At 41.1% G+C, this 13,815-nt stretch overlaps 1 protein-coding gene across 2 annotated transcripts; it reads right to left on the bottom strand.

The window, feature by feature from the left end:
- Positions 1–7,991: 7,991 nt before the first annotated feature.
- LOC106599620 (flocculation protein FLO11) lies at positions 7,992–13,679 on the bottom strand. Of its 2 annotated transcripts, none has more exons than XM_014190910.2 (7): positions 13,339–13,679; positions 10,800–11,027; positions 10,514–10,648; positions 9,934–10,362; positions 8,888–9,082; positions 8,655–8,743; positions 7,992–8,474 (listed from the first exon to the last, which is right to left on the bottom strand). In XM_014190910.2, exons 1-7 carry the CDS (start codon positions 13,412–13,414, stop codon positions 8,391–8,393), a joined length of 1,236 nt encoding a protein of 411 aa, XP_014046385.1. In that variant the 5' UTR covers positions 13,415–13,679; the 3' UTR covers positions 7,992–8,390. The 2 variants fall into 2 exon arrangements, with proteins under 2 accessions (XP_014046385.1, XP_014046384.1); XM_014190909.2 differs by having other exon boundaries at positions 10,800–11,057; positions 13,339–13,678.
- Between the last annotated feature and the right edge of the window lie 136 nt (positions 13,680–13,815).

The following is a 13,815-nucleotide window of genomic DNA, read 5'->3' as shown; positions in this document are numbered from 1 at the left end:
ACATTTCAACCATGTTTATAACTTCGTTGAGAGACTGAACTCTCTCTGATATTTTGCAGAGAGTATCTTTGCCCTGTAGCTGCCATGGCCTTTTACTGGTAAGGGTGGTAAGTGGTCTTTATCTCAGCAATGTCTCTTTATCCAGTGTCAGATAGTTGCTAGGTTAGGGACAACATTCCTTTCCCAATGCGGCTCAGTGTCGTCACTTCTCCCTCTCTCTCTCTGTCTCCATTTTTCCATTTTCTCAATCTGTCTCTACACATCTTTCTCCAATGTCTTTCTCTCTCTAGGACTATATTTCTTCATCGTCTCTCTCATTCCATCGAATACTTTTGGATACCATTTGGATACCATTTTTATTTTCTCCGTCTCCTCTTCCTCCATCTGTATTTCTCTCTCTGCCTCATTCCAAACTCCTCTTTATCTCTTTCGCCATGAACCGAACCCTGCTTCTTGCCCTACTCTCCCGATGCAGGAAGATCATCCTAGAAGAACTGGAATCCAACAGTGGCAACAGTGTCCACCACCTCAACACCACATCATCATCATCCCTCCCCATGCCCATCCTGACACCCAGCCAGCCGGCTGTGGACCCCAGAACTTCCTACGACAATGCTTACTTCTACATCCTCTTCGTCATGGGATTCTACTCCTTCCTGGCTATCGCCCTCTTCAAGAGATTCATCAACAGTTCACAGAAGAAGGACCCTTATGAGGAGTTCATGGGCGAAGGAGGAGGAGGGAAGGAGAAATTGAGCGCAGATGATTTTGACTTGAATTTGAACGACAATGAGGCGGTTTAACTTTGAAGAGTAGAGGAGAGGAGGAGAGCGGACTCTGAGCCCTGGAGTTGGATTGGCTGGTGGGCTGGCTGTGAGGCAATGCTGCATGCAGATGTTTTGACAGTTGCCAAAGCCAGGAAAACGTCAATACGAACTTTTCATGGACCTGCTAGTGATTTCGCAAAACCTTTTGCTGCAAAGTTATTTTTTTCCCTCTACCATTCAAAAATGAGAAACTGAAAGCAGGAGGGGGATCAGGGGGGATCGGGGGGAGCGGGGGGTGGAAACATGTAGAACTGTGGGTCATCAGAATTCAGAATCTTCTCCTGTGAGGCCCTATCAGGATAAATTCCAGAGGGGCCTTTTACATGGCACACGCCACAGAACATAAGGGATGCTTAAACTGCCCGGTGCAACAGATAGTGTGTGTGTATGTAGAAAGAGACAAACCATTAAATAATTGTATATATAATCTTGAAAATTATGAAGACAAGCATGGGTAAAGAAACAATGTGAGGGGAATTTTATTCAACAATACGATAAGAGGTTTGTTTGCGTTAGACAGTTATGTCACAGCTTTCTATCATTATACAGCAATTAATATGTGCATATGAAATAAAGAACAATAAAGACATAAAGAGTGATTGCATTTGAGGCGCCAAATCATATAGTGCTCGTTCCACCTGAAAACGCACACGAAAGATGATTTCAACACCCAACATCTCAGATTGTTCTGAAATCGTTTCTGTTGTTAGAAACAGATAAGATTAGCATTGCAGCAACATTATTTTGTTGAAATATAATTTAATCTCTGAGAAATTAAACTAATTGACTGCACCCAAATTAGCCATTTTAATTTACACGATTCATATAATATTGAATAAATATAATACGTAACATCTGATTTGGGCCAAACTTTTCTCTAACAATGAGTTAGACATGAGGAATCCAAAGAAATGGTCAAAAGCCCCCCACGGAATCCACCAAGCCAATCCCACCCAAACAATGAGAATCAGTTCTCTATGTTTGACAAGTAGAATGGAGCTGCAGCTCAGAGTATTGTTTCTTCATCCTATGTAATGTATTCTCAGTGAATTTGGTGATGCTTTTTTCCCCAGTTCAGAGAAATTAGTCATTTAAGTTGTTGGATTTATGTCTCATCCAACATCCTAATGTTACCAGGTTCTGACCACTAGATGGTGCTGTTCCTTTTAAAGCCCCCCCCCCCCCCCCGACAGGCTCTCTTACCCTGTCAGCCAGTGGTCACCAATCAAGTCAATATCACTTTCTCAAATCAAATCAAATGTGATTGGTCACATGCACATGTTTAGCAGATGTTATTGCGGGTGTAGGGAAATGCTTGTGTTTCTAGCTCCAACAGTGCAGTAATATCTAACAAGTAATATCTAACAATTTCACAACAATACACACAATACACACACATCCAAAGTAAAGGAATGGAATTAAGAATATACAAATATTTGATCGAGCAATGTCGGAGCGGCATAGACTAAAATACAGTAGAATAGAATAGAATACAGTATATACATATGAGATGAGTAATGCAAAATATGTAAACATTATTAAGGTGATTAGTGTTCCATTATCTATCCAAGTCTATGTATATAGGGCAGCAGCCTCTAAGGTGCCAGTGATGGCTATTTAAGCTGTTTTTCAGTTGTGTCTCAATTGTGCATCTGTAAAAGTTTGTGAGGGTTTTAGGTGCCAAGCCAAATTTCTTCAGCCTCCTGAGGTTGAAGAGGCACTGTTGCGCCTTCTTCACCACGCTCTCTGTGGGAGTGAACCATTTCAGTTTGTCAGTGATGTGTACGCCAAGGAACTTGAAGCTTTCTACCTTCTCTACTGCGGTCCCGTCTATGTGGATAGGTGGGGGCTCCCTCTGCTGTTTCCTGAAGTTCACGTTCAGATCCTTTGTTTTGTTGATGCCAGGTTATTGTGGTGCCAGGTTATTTTCCTGGCACCACACTCCCAGGGCCCTCGCCTCCTCCCTGTAGGTTGTCTCATCATTGTTGGTAATCAGGCCTACTACCGTTGTGTCGTCTGCAAACTTGATAATTGAGCTGGAGGCGTGCGTGGCCACGCAGGCATGGGTGAACAGGGAGTACAGGAGGGGGCTGAGCACGCACCCTTGTGGGGCCCCTGTGTTGAAGATCAGTGAAGTGGAGGTGTCCTTTCCTACCTTCACCACCTGGGGGCGGCCCATCAGGAAGTCCAGGACCCAATTGCACAGGGCGGGGTTCAGACCCAGGGCCCTGAGCTTAAGGATGAGCTTGGAGGGTACTATGGTGTTGAATGCTGAGGTATAGTCAATGAACAGCATTCTTACATAGGTATTCCTCTTGTCCAGATGGGATAGGGCAGTGTGCAGTGCGATGACGATTGCATTGTCTGTGGATCTATTGGGGCGGTAAGCAAAATGAAGTGGGTCTAGGGTGTCAGGTAAGGTAGAGGTGATATGATCCTTGACTAGTCTCTCAAAGCACATTTAATTCAGTTACCATTGCTTTCTTGGGTACAGGAACAGTGGTGGACATCTTGAAGCATGTGAGGACAGCAGACAGGGATAGGGAGAGATTGAATATGTCTGTAAACACTCCAGCCAGCTTGTCTGAGTTGCAGATCCATACTATTTGTCAAACATAGAGAACTGATACTATATACTTGTTGCGGTGAGATTGGCGTGGAGTGTGGGGGTCCCTGAATGGCTTTTGACTACTTCTTTGGATTCCTCATGTCTTACTCATTGTTAGAAAAAAGTTTAGTCTAAATCTGATGTTAGATAGTATAATTATTGAATATTATATGAATCCTATAAATTAAAATGGCAAATTTGGGTGAAATCAATTTTTCAAAGATCAAATTATATTTCAACAAAATAATGGTTTTCTTACGCTATATATACAAAAGTATGTGGACACCCCTTCAAATTAGTGGAGTCGGCTAGTTCAGCCACACCCGCTGCTGACAGGTGTATAAAATTGAGCACACAGCCATGCAATCTCCATAGACATTGGGAGTAGAATGGCCCTACTAAAGAGCTCAATGACTTTCAACATGACACCGTCATATGATGCCACCTTTCCAACAAGTCAGTTCATCAAATTACTGCCCTGCTAGAGCTGCACCGGTCAACTGTAAGTGCTCTTATTGTGAAGTGGAAATGTCTAGGAGCAACAATGGCTCAGCTGCGAAGTGGCAGGCCTGAAGCTTGTAACGCGTAAAAACTATCTGTCCTCGGTTGCAACACTCACTACTGAGTTCCAAACTGCCTCCGGAAGCAAAGTCGTCACAATAACTGTTCGTTGGGAGCTTCATGAAATGGGTTTCCATGGCTGAGCAACCGCGCACAAGCCTAAGATCACCATGCACAACGCCAAGCATCGGCTGGAGTGACGTAAAGCTCGCCGCCATTGGACTCTGGAGCAGTGGAAACACGTTCTCTGGAGTGATAAAATCAGCTTCACCATCTGGCAGTCAGAAGCACGAATTTGGGTTTTGCAAATGCCAAGAAAACGCTACCTGCACAAATGCATTGTGCCAACTGTAAAGTTTGGTGGAGGAGGAATAATGGTCTGGGGCTGTTTTTCATGGTTTGGTAACTTATGTCATAGGCTTGAGTTGGGCATGATCAAGCCCAAAGTTACATGCTCCTATTCAAAGGATGGCCTGAGTGGCTTTCCTATGCCATTGCCTTGGGAAGTGATCCATTGAGAGCATCAAGCTAATATGTTCAGAGCAAAAACTCTGGTCTGATTTCAACCCCTAAGTGACCCCATATGATCTGAGTTTACAAACCAAACCGAGATGGCGAAAGGCGAACCCTTAGACTATCAGTCAAGATAATTAACATCAGTTGCATCTAGCAGGATTGTGGAGATGTGCTTGAGAACATACGTAATCCATTTGCACCACGTACAGCTATAGCGATGCTTAGAAAGAAGCAACCAGGATAGGGGGAAAAAGAACCTAAAGACCTAGAATTTTGAGTAACAGGCGAACAACGTGTGTTTTGAGTTCTACCTTTAGCGCCTCCTCCTGAGTCCGTAACACGAGACTCATATCATATCTCATTTCACCGTGGCCTTTGAGGCAAATCTGTATGCCAACAAACAAACTCAAATCACTGGTCACTTTAATAAATGGATAAAATAATGGTATCACTAGTCACATTAAATAATGGCACTTTAATAACGTTTACATATCCTATATTACTCATCTCTTATATATATATATACTGTATTTTATACCATCTATTGCATCTTGCCTATGCCGCACGACCATCGCGCATCCATATATGTATATGCACGTATTCTTATTCCATCCCCTTACATTGTTTGTGTATAAAGTAGTCATTGTAAATGTGTTAGATTACTTGTTAGATATTACTGCACTGTCGGAACTAGAAGCACAAGCATTTCGCTACACTCGCATTAACACCTGCTAACCATGTGTATGTCACCAATCCAATTTGATTTGATTTGAAATAAAATCAAGCGTTCGCGCATGGCCCACTGTGATAGTAGATTCCCTTTCCCGTCGTATTATTTTCTCCCCTCTCAGCATGGTCAGATTTCGCCTATCATTTGACATGCGTTCTTGGCTCACAGAGAACGTTTACAAATCCCAGTGGAAACGACAATAACATTCTTGTTGAATTTGGTCTATGAAGTTGCAAACGCAGCAATAATATATAAAACTGTATGTGTTTTACAATGAATCGGCAGAGCAGTTGGTTTTTAGCCTAGTTCAGTGTCTTCAGTGGTGTAAGGGTAACCATAATAGCCTTGGGTACCCCATTACTGTCAGCTCATGACAGCTCGGTCAAAGGCGGTGAGAGTAGGCCTTGAGGACAACCGAATCTCCCGGGTCAGAGGGAGCAGCATCCTGCTGCCCTTATATGATCTATGTAGCTAGTTATAAAAGACATCGATGTCCCTAGGGCGGAGGAATATCGTTTCTCCTCAGTCATAATTCGATTTCTGAGCCGTGCTCCTATCCTCACTTTAGTGCCTGTTGACCTATCTGAAGTTTGGAACATGTGCCACAGCTACTCCAACGAAAAAAACATGCAACTCTGCTCTGGCGGATAGTTTTTCTTTCTTTTTACGCGTATACCAATCTGTATTAGTTAAAAACTGCAAAAATTCTTGAACCTCAAAACGGAAACATGCTTGTCCGTTTATATATACAGTTGAAGTCGGAAGTTTACATACACTTAGGTTGGAGTCGTTTTTCAACCACTCCACAAATTTCTTGTTAACAACTATAGTTTTGGCAAGTCAGTTATGACATATACTTTGTGCATGACACAAGTAATTTTTCCAACAATTGTTTACAGACAGATTATTTCACTTATATTTCACTGTATCACAATTCTAGTGGGTCAGAAGTTTACATACACTAAGCTGACTGTGTCTTTAAACAGATAGGAAAATTCCATAAAATGATGTCATGGCTTTAGAAGCTTCTGATAGACTGATTGACATAATTTGAGTCAATTTGAGGTGTAACTGTGGATGTATTTCAAGGCCTACCTTCAAACTCAATGCCTCTTTGCTTGACATCATGGGAAAATCAAAAGAAATCAACCAAGACCTCAGAAAAAAAACTGTTGACCACCACAAGTCTGGTTCATCCTTGGGAGCAACTTCCAAATGCCTGAAGGTACCACGTTCATCTGTACAAACAATAGTACGCAAGTATAAACACCATGGGATCATGCAGCTGTCATACTGCTCAGGAAGGAGATGCGTTCTGTCTCCTAGAGATGAACGTACTTTGGTGCGAAAAGTGAAAATCATTCCCAGAACAACAGCAAAGGACCTTGTGAAGATGTTGGAGGAAATGGGTAAAAAAGTATTTATATCCACAGTAAAACAAGTCCTATATCGACATAACCTGAAAGGCCGCTCAGCAAGGAAGAAGCCACTGCTCCAAAACCACCATAAAAAGCCAGACTACGGTTTGCAACTGCACATGGGGACAAAGATCATACTTTTTGGAGAAATGTCCTCTGCTCTGATGAAAGAAAAATAGAACTGTTTGGCCATAATGACCATTGTTATGTTTGGAGGAAAAAGGGGGAGGATTGCAAGCCGAAGAACACCATCTCAAACATGAAGCATGGGGGTGGCGGCATCATGTTGTGGGGGTGCTTTGCTGCAGGAGGGACTGGTGCACTTCACAAAATAGATGGCATCATGAGGGAGGAAAATTATGTGGATATATTGAAGCAACATCTCAAGACATCAGCCAGGAAGTTAAAGCTTGGTCGCAAATGCATCTTCCAAATGGACATTGACCCCAAGCAAACTTCCAAAGTTGTGGCAAAATGGCTTCAGGACAACAAAGTCAAGGTATTGGTGTGGCCATCACAAAGCCCTAACCTCAACCCTATAGAAAATGTGTGGGTATAACTGAAAAAGAGTGTGTGAGAGTAAGGAGGCCTACAAACTTGACTCAGTTACACCAGCTCTGTCAGGAGAAATGGGTCAAAATTCACCCAACTTATTGTGGGAAGCTTGTGGAAGGCTACCTGAAACGTTTATACCCAAGTTAAACAATTTAAAGGCAATGCTACCAAATACTAATTGAGTAAACTTCTGACCCACTGGGAATGTGATGAAAGAAATAAAAGCTAAAATAAATCATTCTCTCTACTATTATTCTGACATTTCACATTCTTAAAATAAAGTGGTGATCCTAACTGACCTAAGACACGGAATTTTTACTAGGTTTAAATGTCAGGAATTGTGAAAAACGGAGTTTAAATATATTTGGCTAAGGTGTATGTAAATTTCTGACTTCGACTGTGTGTGTGTGTGTGTGTGTGTGTGTGTGTGTGTGTGTGTGTGTGTGTGTGTTATATATATATATATATATATATATATACACACAGTATATACTGTATATTTACATTTACATTTACGTCATTTAGCAGACGCTCTATATACAGTATATATATTGACAATCCAATTGTTGCGCAGATTTTCCAAAATATATTTTGTTTTGTAGCCAACAGGTGTATAGTGCCCCTTAGAGGCATTTTTACCTATTTGTTTTTAAACAAAGTCTAGTACCTCATGAATGCAAATTGGAAATAGCTGTTGTATTACAGCTTTTTGGGTGTTTTTAGATGAAAAATATAATTGTGACAAAAGGGGTAAAAACAAATCTTTTGAAAGTCACTTATGAAAGTGCATTTATGACAGTGTTGATCCAAAAGTGGAAAGCCTGTGCTTCTATTGGAGAGATGAAACGGTTATACTGCCTCCTTGTGACAAATGACTGAACAGCATTCTAAACCTATAATAGAATATGTCCATATGCTAAACTGACCAACATTCCTAAATAAGGTTAAATATAAATATAGGCTACAATTAATAGGCCATAGATGTAATTCTTCTGAAAAAGACTGAACCAAAATCAAAATGACTTAAAAGCGTAAGCTGGCATTGTTGATTTTCAGATGTAGGTTTATCTGTGGGGTCCAGACTATATTAGGGTTATATGATGAGGGTTAGTTCCAGGAATCTCATAAGATTCTTTGGGTTAGTGTAGAGACATGGTTTGGATTAAATGTTGGTCTCATATTCCTCTGATGTTCCTGATGCGCAGTGTGCAGTCGTTACAGTACTCTCTCTGTAGATTGGCTTGGACCTGCGCTGCAAGCTGGAGAGGAAGAGTAGAATCAAGCAAGGAATAAAGGCTCTCCTGAATGTTATCTCGAACGGGTTGATATAATCTAGCCTAGAAGCCTACTTCTAAATGGTTGATACTGGTTATGTAGTAATGTTTTAGAAACATTAAGCCGTGTAAAAGTGTGAGTTGATAATTGTGAGCTTCACTTACATTATGCAACGCCTCAATGATCTCCTCCTTACTTATGTCCCCAGCCGAAACTATAGAGACCCTCAAATGGGCGGTCAGAGTTTGGGTATCTGATTGAAAAAATCACAATGTAATATGATCCGTTTTGAGATGATGATCCTAGCCCTACTGAGCTGTAAACGATGCCCTTTACAAAATCAATCATGTTAATGCCATGATTCTTGAGCAACTTGGCAGTGGGAACTATAGCCTACCTTTATGAGAGGTTATGATGTTCTTATGGTCTGCCTCAGTTGTTTCCTTGGAGACAGTATTCTGGAACAAGGTTGTTGTGACTGGTGGTGTTGTGTTACCAGTTGTGTCATCAGAATGACTGGTAATGGTCTGTACTAGGTTAGACACAGCAGGGACGGTATGTGTGGCTTGAAGAGTCCATGTTGATCCAAGTTCTGAAATAATCCATGTATATAACTAACACCTTGTCATGAAACTGCTGTATTCATTCTTGGTCCATACAACTAGGGAATAGGTGAGACTAGATGTTGTTTGACAGTTCAGATACTAAACAGTGGTGTAAAGTATTTGAGTAAAAATACTTTAAAGTACTACTTAAGTAGTTTTGGGGGTATCTGTACTTTACTATTTATATTTTTGATTACTTTTACTTTTACTCTACTACATTCCTAAAGAAAACAATATACTTTTAACTCCATACGTTTCCCCTGACACCCAAAGGTACTCTTTACATTTTAAATGCTTAGCAGGACAGAAAATGGTCCAATTCACACACTTACCAAAATAACGTCCCTAATCATCCATAATGCCTCTGATCTGGAGGACTCACTCAACACAAATGCTTTGTTTGTAAATTATGTCTGAAGGTTGGAGTGTGCCCCTGGCTATTCATACATTTAAAAAACAAGAAAATTGTGCTGTCTGTTTTGCTTAATATAAGGAATTATAAATGATTCATACTTTTACTTTTACTTTTGATACTTAAGTATATTTTAGCAATTACATATTTAAAACCGAACACCAATAGACTTTACTCAAGTAATATTTTACTGGGTGACTTTCACTTTTACTTGAGTCATTTTCTATTAAGGTATCTTTACTTTTACTCAAGTATGACAATTGGGTGGTTTTTTTCAGTACTGATACTAACCTAGATTAGTGAAGGCTGGGACTTTTGTGACTGTACTGCCCTCTCCTGGTGACGGTGTAGTATTGCTGTCTTCTTTTATTGGCGCTGTTGTGTCGTTTTTGCCAGAACAGAATACTTGGATATCATCATACTCACCAACAGGAGTGGACGTTGTGACTTCTAGTGTGCTGCCATCTTCTGGTGAAGGTGTAGTACTGCTGTCTACTGCGTTAGACGGTAAAGGCATAGCACTGCTGTCTACTGATGGTGAAGGTGTGGAATTGTTGTCTACTGTGTTAGGCGCTGAAGTTGAAGTACTGCTGTCTACTGTGCTAGATGGTGAAGGTGTAGTATTGCTGTCTACCGTGTTAGATGGTTTAGGTGTAATATTGCTGTCTACTGTGCTAGATGGTGAAGGTGTAGTATTGCTGTCTACCGTGTTAGATGGTTTAGGTGTAATATTGCTGTCTACAGTGTTAGATGGTGAAAGTGTAGTACTTCTGTCTACTGTGTTAGATGGTTTAGGTGTAGTATTGCTGTCTACTGTTCTTGGCTCTTGTGTGACTGGCTTTGGAGTGGTGGACGCTTTAGAAAACAAGGAAATGATGGCAGTTAGAAAGTCACGATTCAAACAACCGACTGTTGAGAAAACATGTCATATGTTATGAAATAAGTATAATTTCAACTGGTTGCTTTTGTATGTACTGATAGGACTGGTATTCTATCTGTCCCTCACGTTGTGTGCAGGTGGTCCTGTAGTCATGACAGCAGTCTCCATACAGCTCACAGGCCTGGTCACAGAAACAGCTTCCTCTAATACAGCTGCTATTCGGCCCCAAACAACACAGAACTGGAGGAGATGAGCATCTGTCTGGAAAACAATGGAATAGTGAACACTGAGGCTTCACCTTGTAAAAAGCTAGCCACACTTCTTACAAGTGATCATTATACTGCAGGCCTTCTTAATGCGTTAATATCACTTAGGGACTCCCGTTGAACAGGCAAGTGGGGTATTTACTCACCCTGTGATAGGGTCGATTGGGTTGTTGTGGTAGGTAGGCTTGAGGTGTTGATGGTGGTATTAGAGGTGGAGTCACCCTCTTGGGGCCTGGCTGTGGTGCCTGAAACATGGCTGGTCAGACTACTGCTGGGGTCCTGGGTGGAAGTAGCCATGCTGGGTCGAGCAGAGGTGGGGGTAGAAGGGGTAGTTGGGTGGGATGCGTTCACAGAGCTGTAGTCAGTCTGAGTAGCTGTTGTATGGGTTGGAGAGATAGCTGTAACTAAAGAGAGAAGACAGTGAACACTATCTAAATGATGACACATCCCTTTAAATCATATCTTGTGTTAGTAGTGTGTGCCCATTGTATAGTAAGGCAGTTGACTGACAGATGGGCTGACATCCAGACAGACACCCACACAACACAAGCTATATTAAAGAGATGTGACAACAACAAGTTCAGTGTTATAGTGGCATTCTTCTCCCTAGACGTGAGGTCTCAAGTATCAAGCTATTCACTTATCAGACTAGTCAACATTCCTTACACTGATTTGCACCTTCACTATGATCTCATATTTTGAAGATGAAAAATGGACTGAACATACAGTGCTGTGAAAAAGTATTTGCCCCCTTCCTGATTTCTTATTTTTTTGCACATTTCTCACACTTAAATGTTTCAGATCAAACAAATTGAAATATTACACAAAGATAACCCAAGTAAACACACAATGCAGTTTTTAAGTGATGATTTTATTTATTAAGGGAAAAAAGCTATCCGAACCTTCATGGCCCTATGTGAAAAGGTAATTGCCCCCTAAACCTAATAACTGGTTGTGCCACCCTCAGCAGCAACAACTGCAATCAAGCGTTTGCGATAACTGGCAATGAGTCTTTCACATCGCTGTGGAGGAATTTTTTTAATTCAGCCACATTGGAGGGTTTTTGAGCATGAACCGCCTTTTTAAGGTCACGCCACAGCATCTCAATCGGATTCAAGTCCGAACTTTGACTAGGCCACTCCAAAACCTTCATTTTGTTTTATTTAAGCCATCCAGAGGTGGACTTGCTGGTGTGTTTTGGATCATTGTCCTGCTGCAGAACCCAAGTGCACTTCAGCTTGAGGTCACAAACTGATGGCCGGACATTCTCCTTCAGGATGTTTTGGTAGAGAGCAGAATTCATGGTTCCATCAATCACAGCAAGTCATCCAGGTCCTGAAGCAGCAAAGCAGCCCCAGACCATCACACTACCACCACCATATTTGACTGTTGGTATGATGTTCTTTTTCTGAAATGCTGTGTTACTTTTACACCAGATGTAACGGGACGCACACCTTCCAAAAAGTTGAACTTCTGTCTCGTCAGTCCACAGAATATTTTCCCAAAAGTCTTGGGGATCAAGATCTTTTTCCCCAAAAGTGAGACGAGCCTTTATGCTCTTTTTGGGCAGCAGTGGTTTTCGCCTTGAAACTCTGCCATGGATGGCATTTTTGCCCAGTCTCTTTCTTGTGGTTGAGTCATGAACCCCGACCTTAACTGAGGCAAGTGAGGCCTGCAGTTCTTTAGATGTTGTTGTGGGTTATTTTGTGACCTCTTGGATGAGTCGTCGCTGTGCTCTTGGGATAATTTTGGTGGGCCGGCCACTCCTGGGAAGGTTCACCACAGTTCCAAATTTTCTCCATTTGTGGATAATGGAACTCACCGTGGTTCGCTGGAGTCCCAAAGCTTTAGAACTGGCTTTGTAACCCTTTCCAGACTGATAGATGTCAATTACTTTGTTTCTCATCTGTTCCTGAATTTCTTTGGATCGCGGCATAATGTCTTGCTTTTTGAGATCTTTTGGCCTACTTCACTTTGTCAGACAGGTTCTATTTAAGTGATTTCTTGATTCATCAGGTCTGGAAGTAATCAGGCCTGGGTGTGGCTAGTGAAATTGAACTCAGCTTTCCAAAAAATGTGATTAACCACAGTAAATTCATGATTTAACAAGGGGGGGCAATTACTTTGTCACATAGGGCCATGAAGGTTCGGATAGCTATTTTCCCTTAATAAATAAAAGTATCACTTAAAAACTGCATTTTGTGTCTACTTGTGTTTTCTTTGTGTAATATTAAAATGTGTTTGATGATCTGACAAATGTGCAAAAAAATAAGAAATCAGGAAGGGGGCAAATACTTTTTCACAGCACTGTAGATGTTTGCCTAGTAAGTTATATAGATATGGTGACAGATAAATCTGATCAGTAAGAGAAAAGTGATATATTATTGTTATAACACAAAACGATACTTTCTTACGTCATGCAATAATGGACTACACTTTTGATACGTGATCTTCGTATATCTTGGACTTTGAAACATTGTAAGCTTCATATCAATCTTTTTAGAATTTCAACATTGGCTATCAAGTTAAATCATACTTTCTGCCCACACCCATCAGATCTTTAGGAGGAACCATCAACAAACAATAAACATTTCAAAATGATGTCTAAGATAACCCAATATTCTAAATAAAAACAACATCAAATAGATTGTATGTCAATAACTGTCCTTTCCCTTTGTTCCCTACCTGTTGACAAGGTCCCCTGTGTATAGGGAAGAAGAATCAGCATCAGAAGCACGATGTGTACGGTAGACCCATCCATCCTACTGTCTTACAGCCAAATGTGGTGAACATTCATTTATGTGGGTATGAATGAATACACTGGCAATCATACACACGGTCGCACACGTATGCAGACAAACGCAGAGTGAGTAATCCCATGGTTTGCTAGGTGCACAAACACATATTTTCCTTCAAGTTTGGTAATATCCTATTACCTCAGACTTGACACCACAGTCGTATCTGTTTCCCTAAAAGTCACAGTGGCGTCTACTGGTTTAGTAACAAGAACATTCTTTTCATTATTGGTTCATGTTTGACATGTAAGGAATGGTGTGTATTTCCTCTGACTAGACCAATGGAGGCACACATGACCAGACTGATTGAGGAAATAAATAATACACCATAACCAGGGCCCACAGTTTTTCGAGTTTTTCAAGTCAC

Source organism: Salmo salar, chromosome ssa03 (assembly GCF_905237065.1).
Source record: "Salmo salar chromosome ssa03, Ssal_v3.1, whole genome shotgun sequence".
Taxonomy (NCBI): Eukaryota; Metazoa; Chordata; class Actinopteri; order Salmoniformes; family Salmonidae; genus Salmo; species Salmo salar.
The sequence above is the reverse complement of the archived record's forward strand: the minus strand, read 5'-3'. Positions and strand labels throughout refer to the sequence as shown.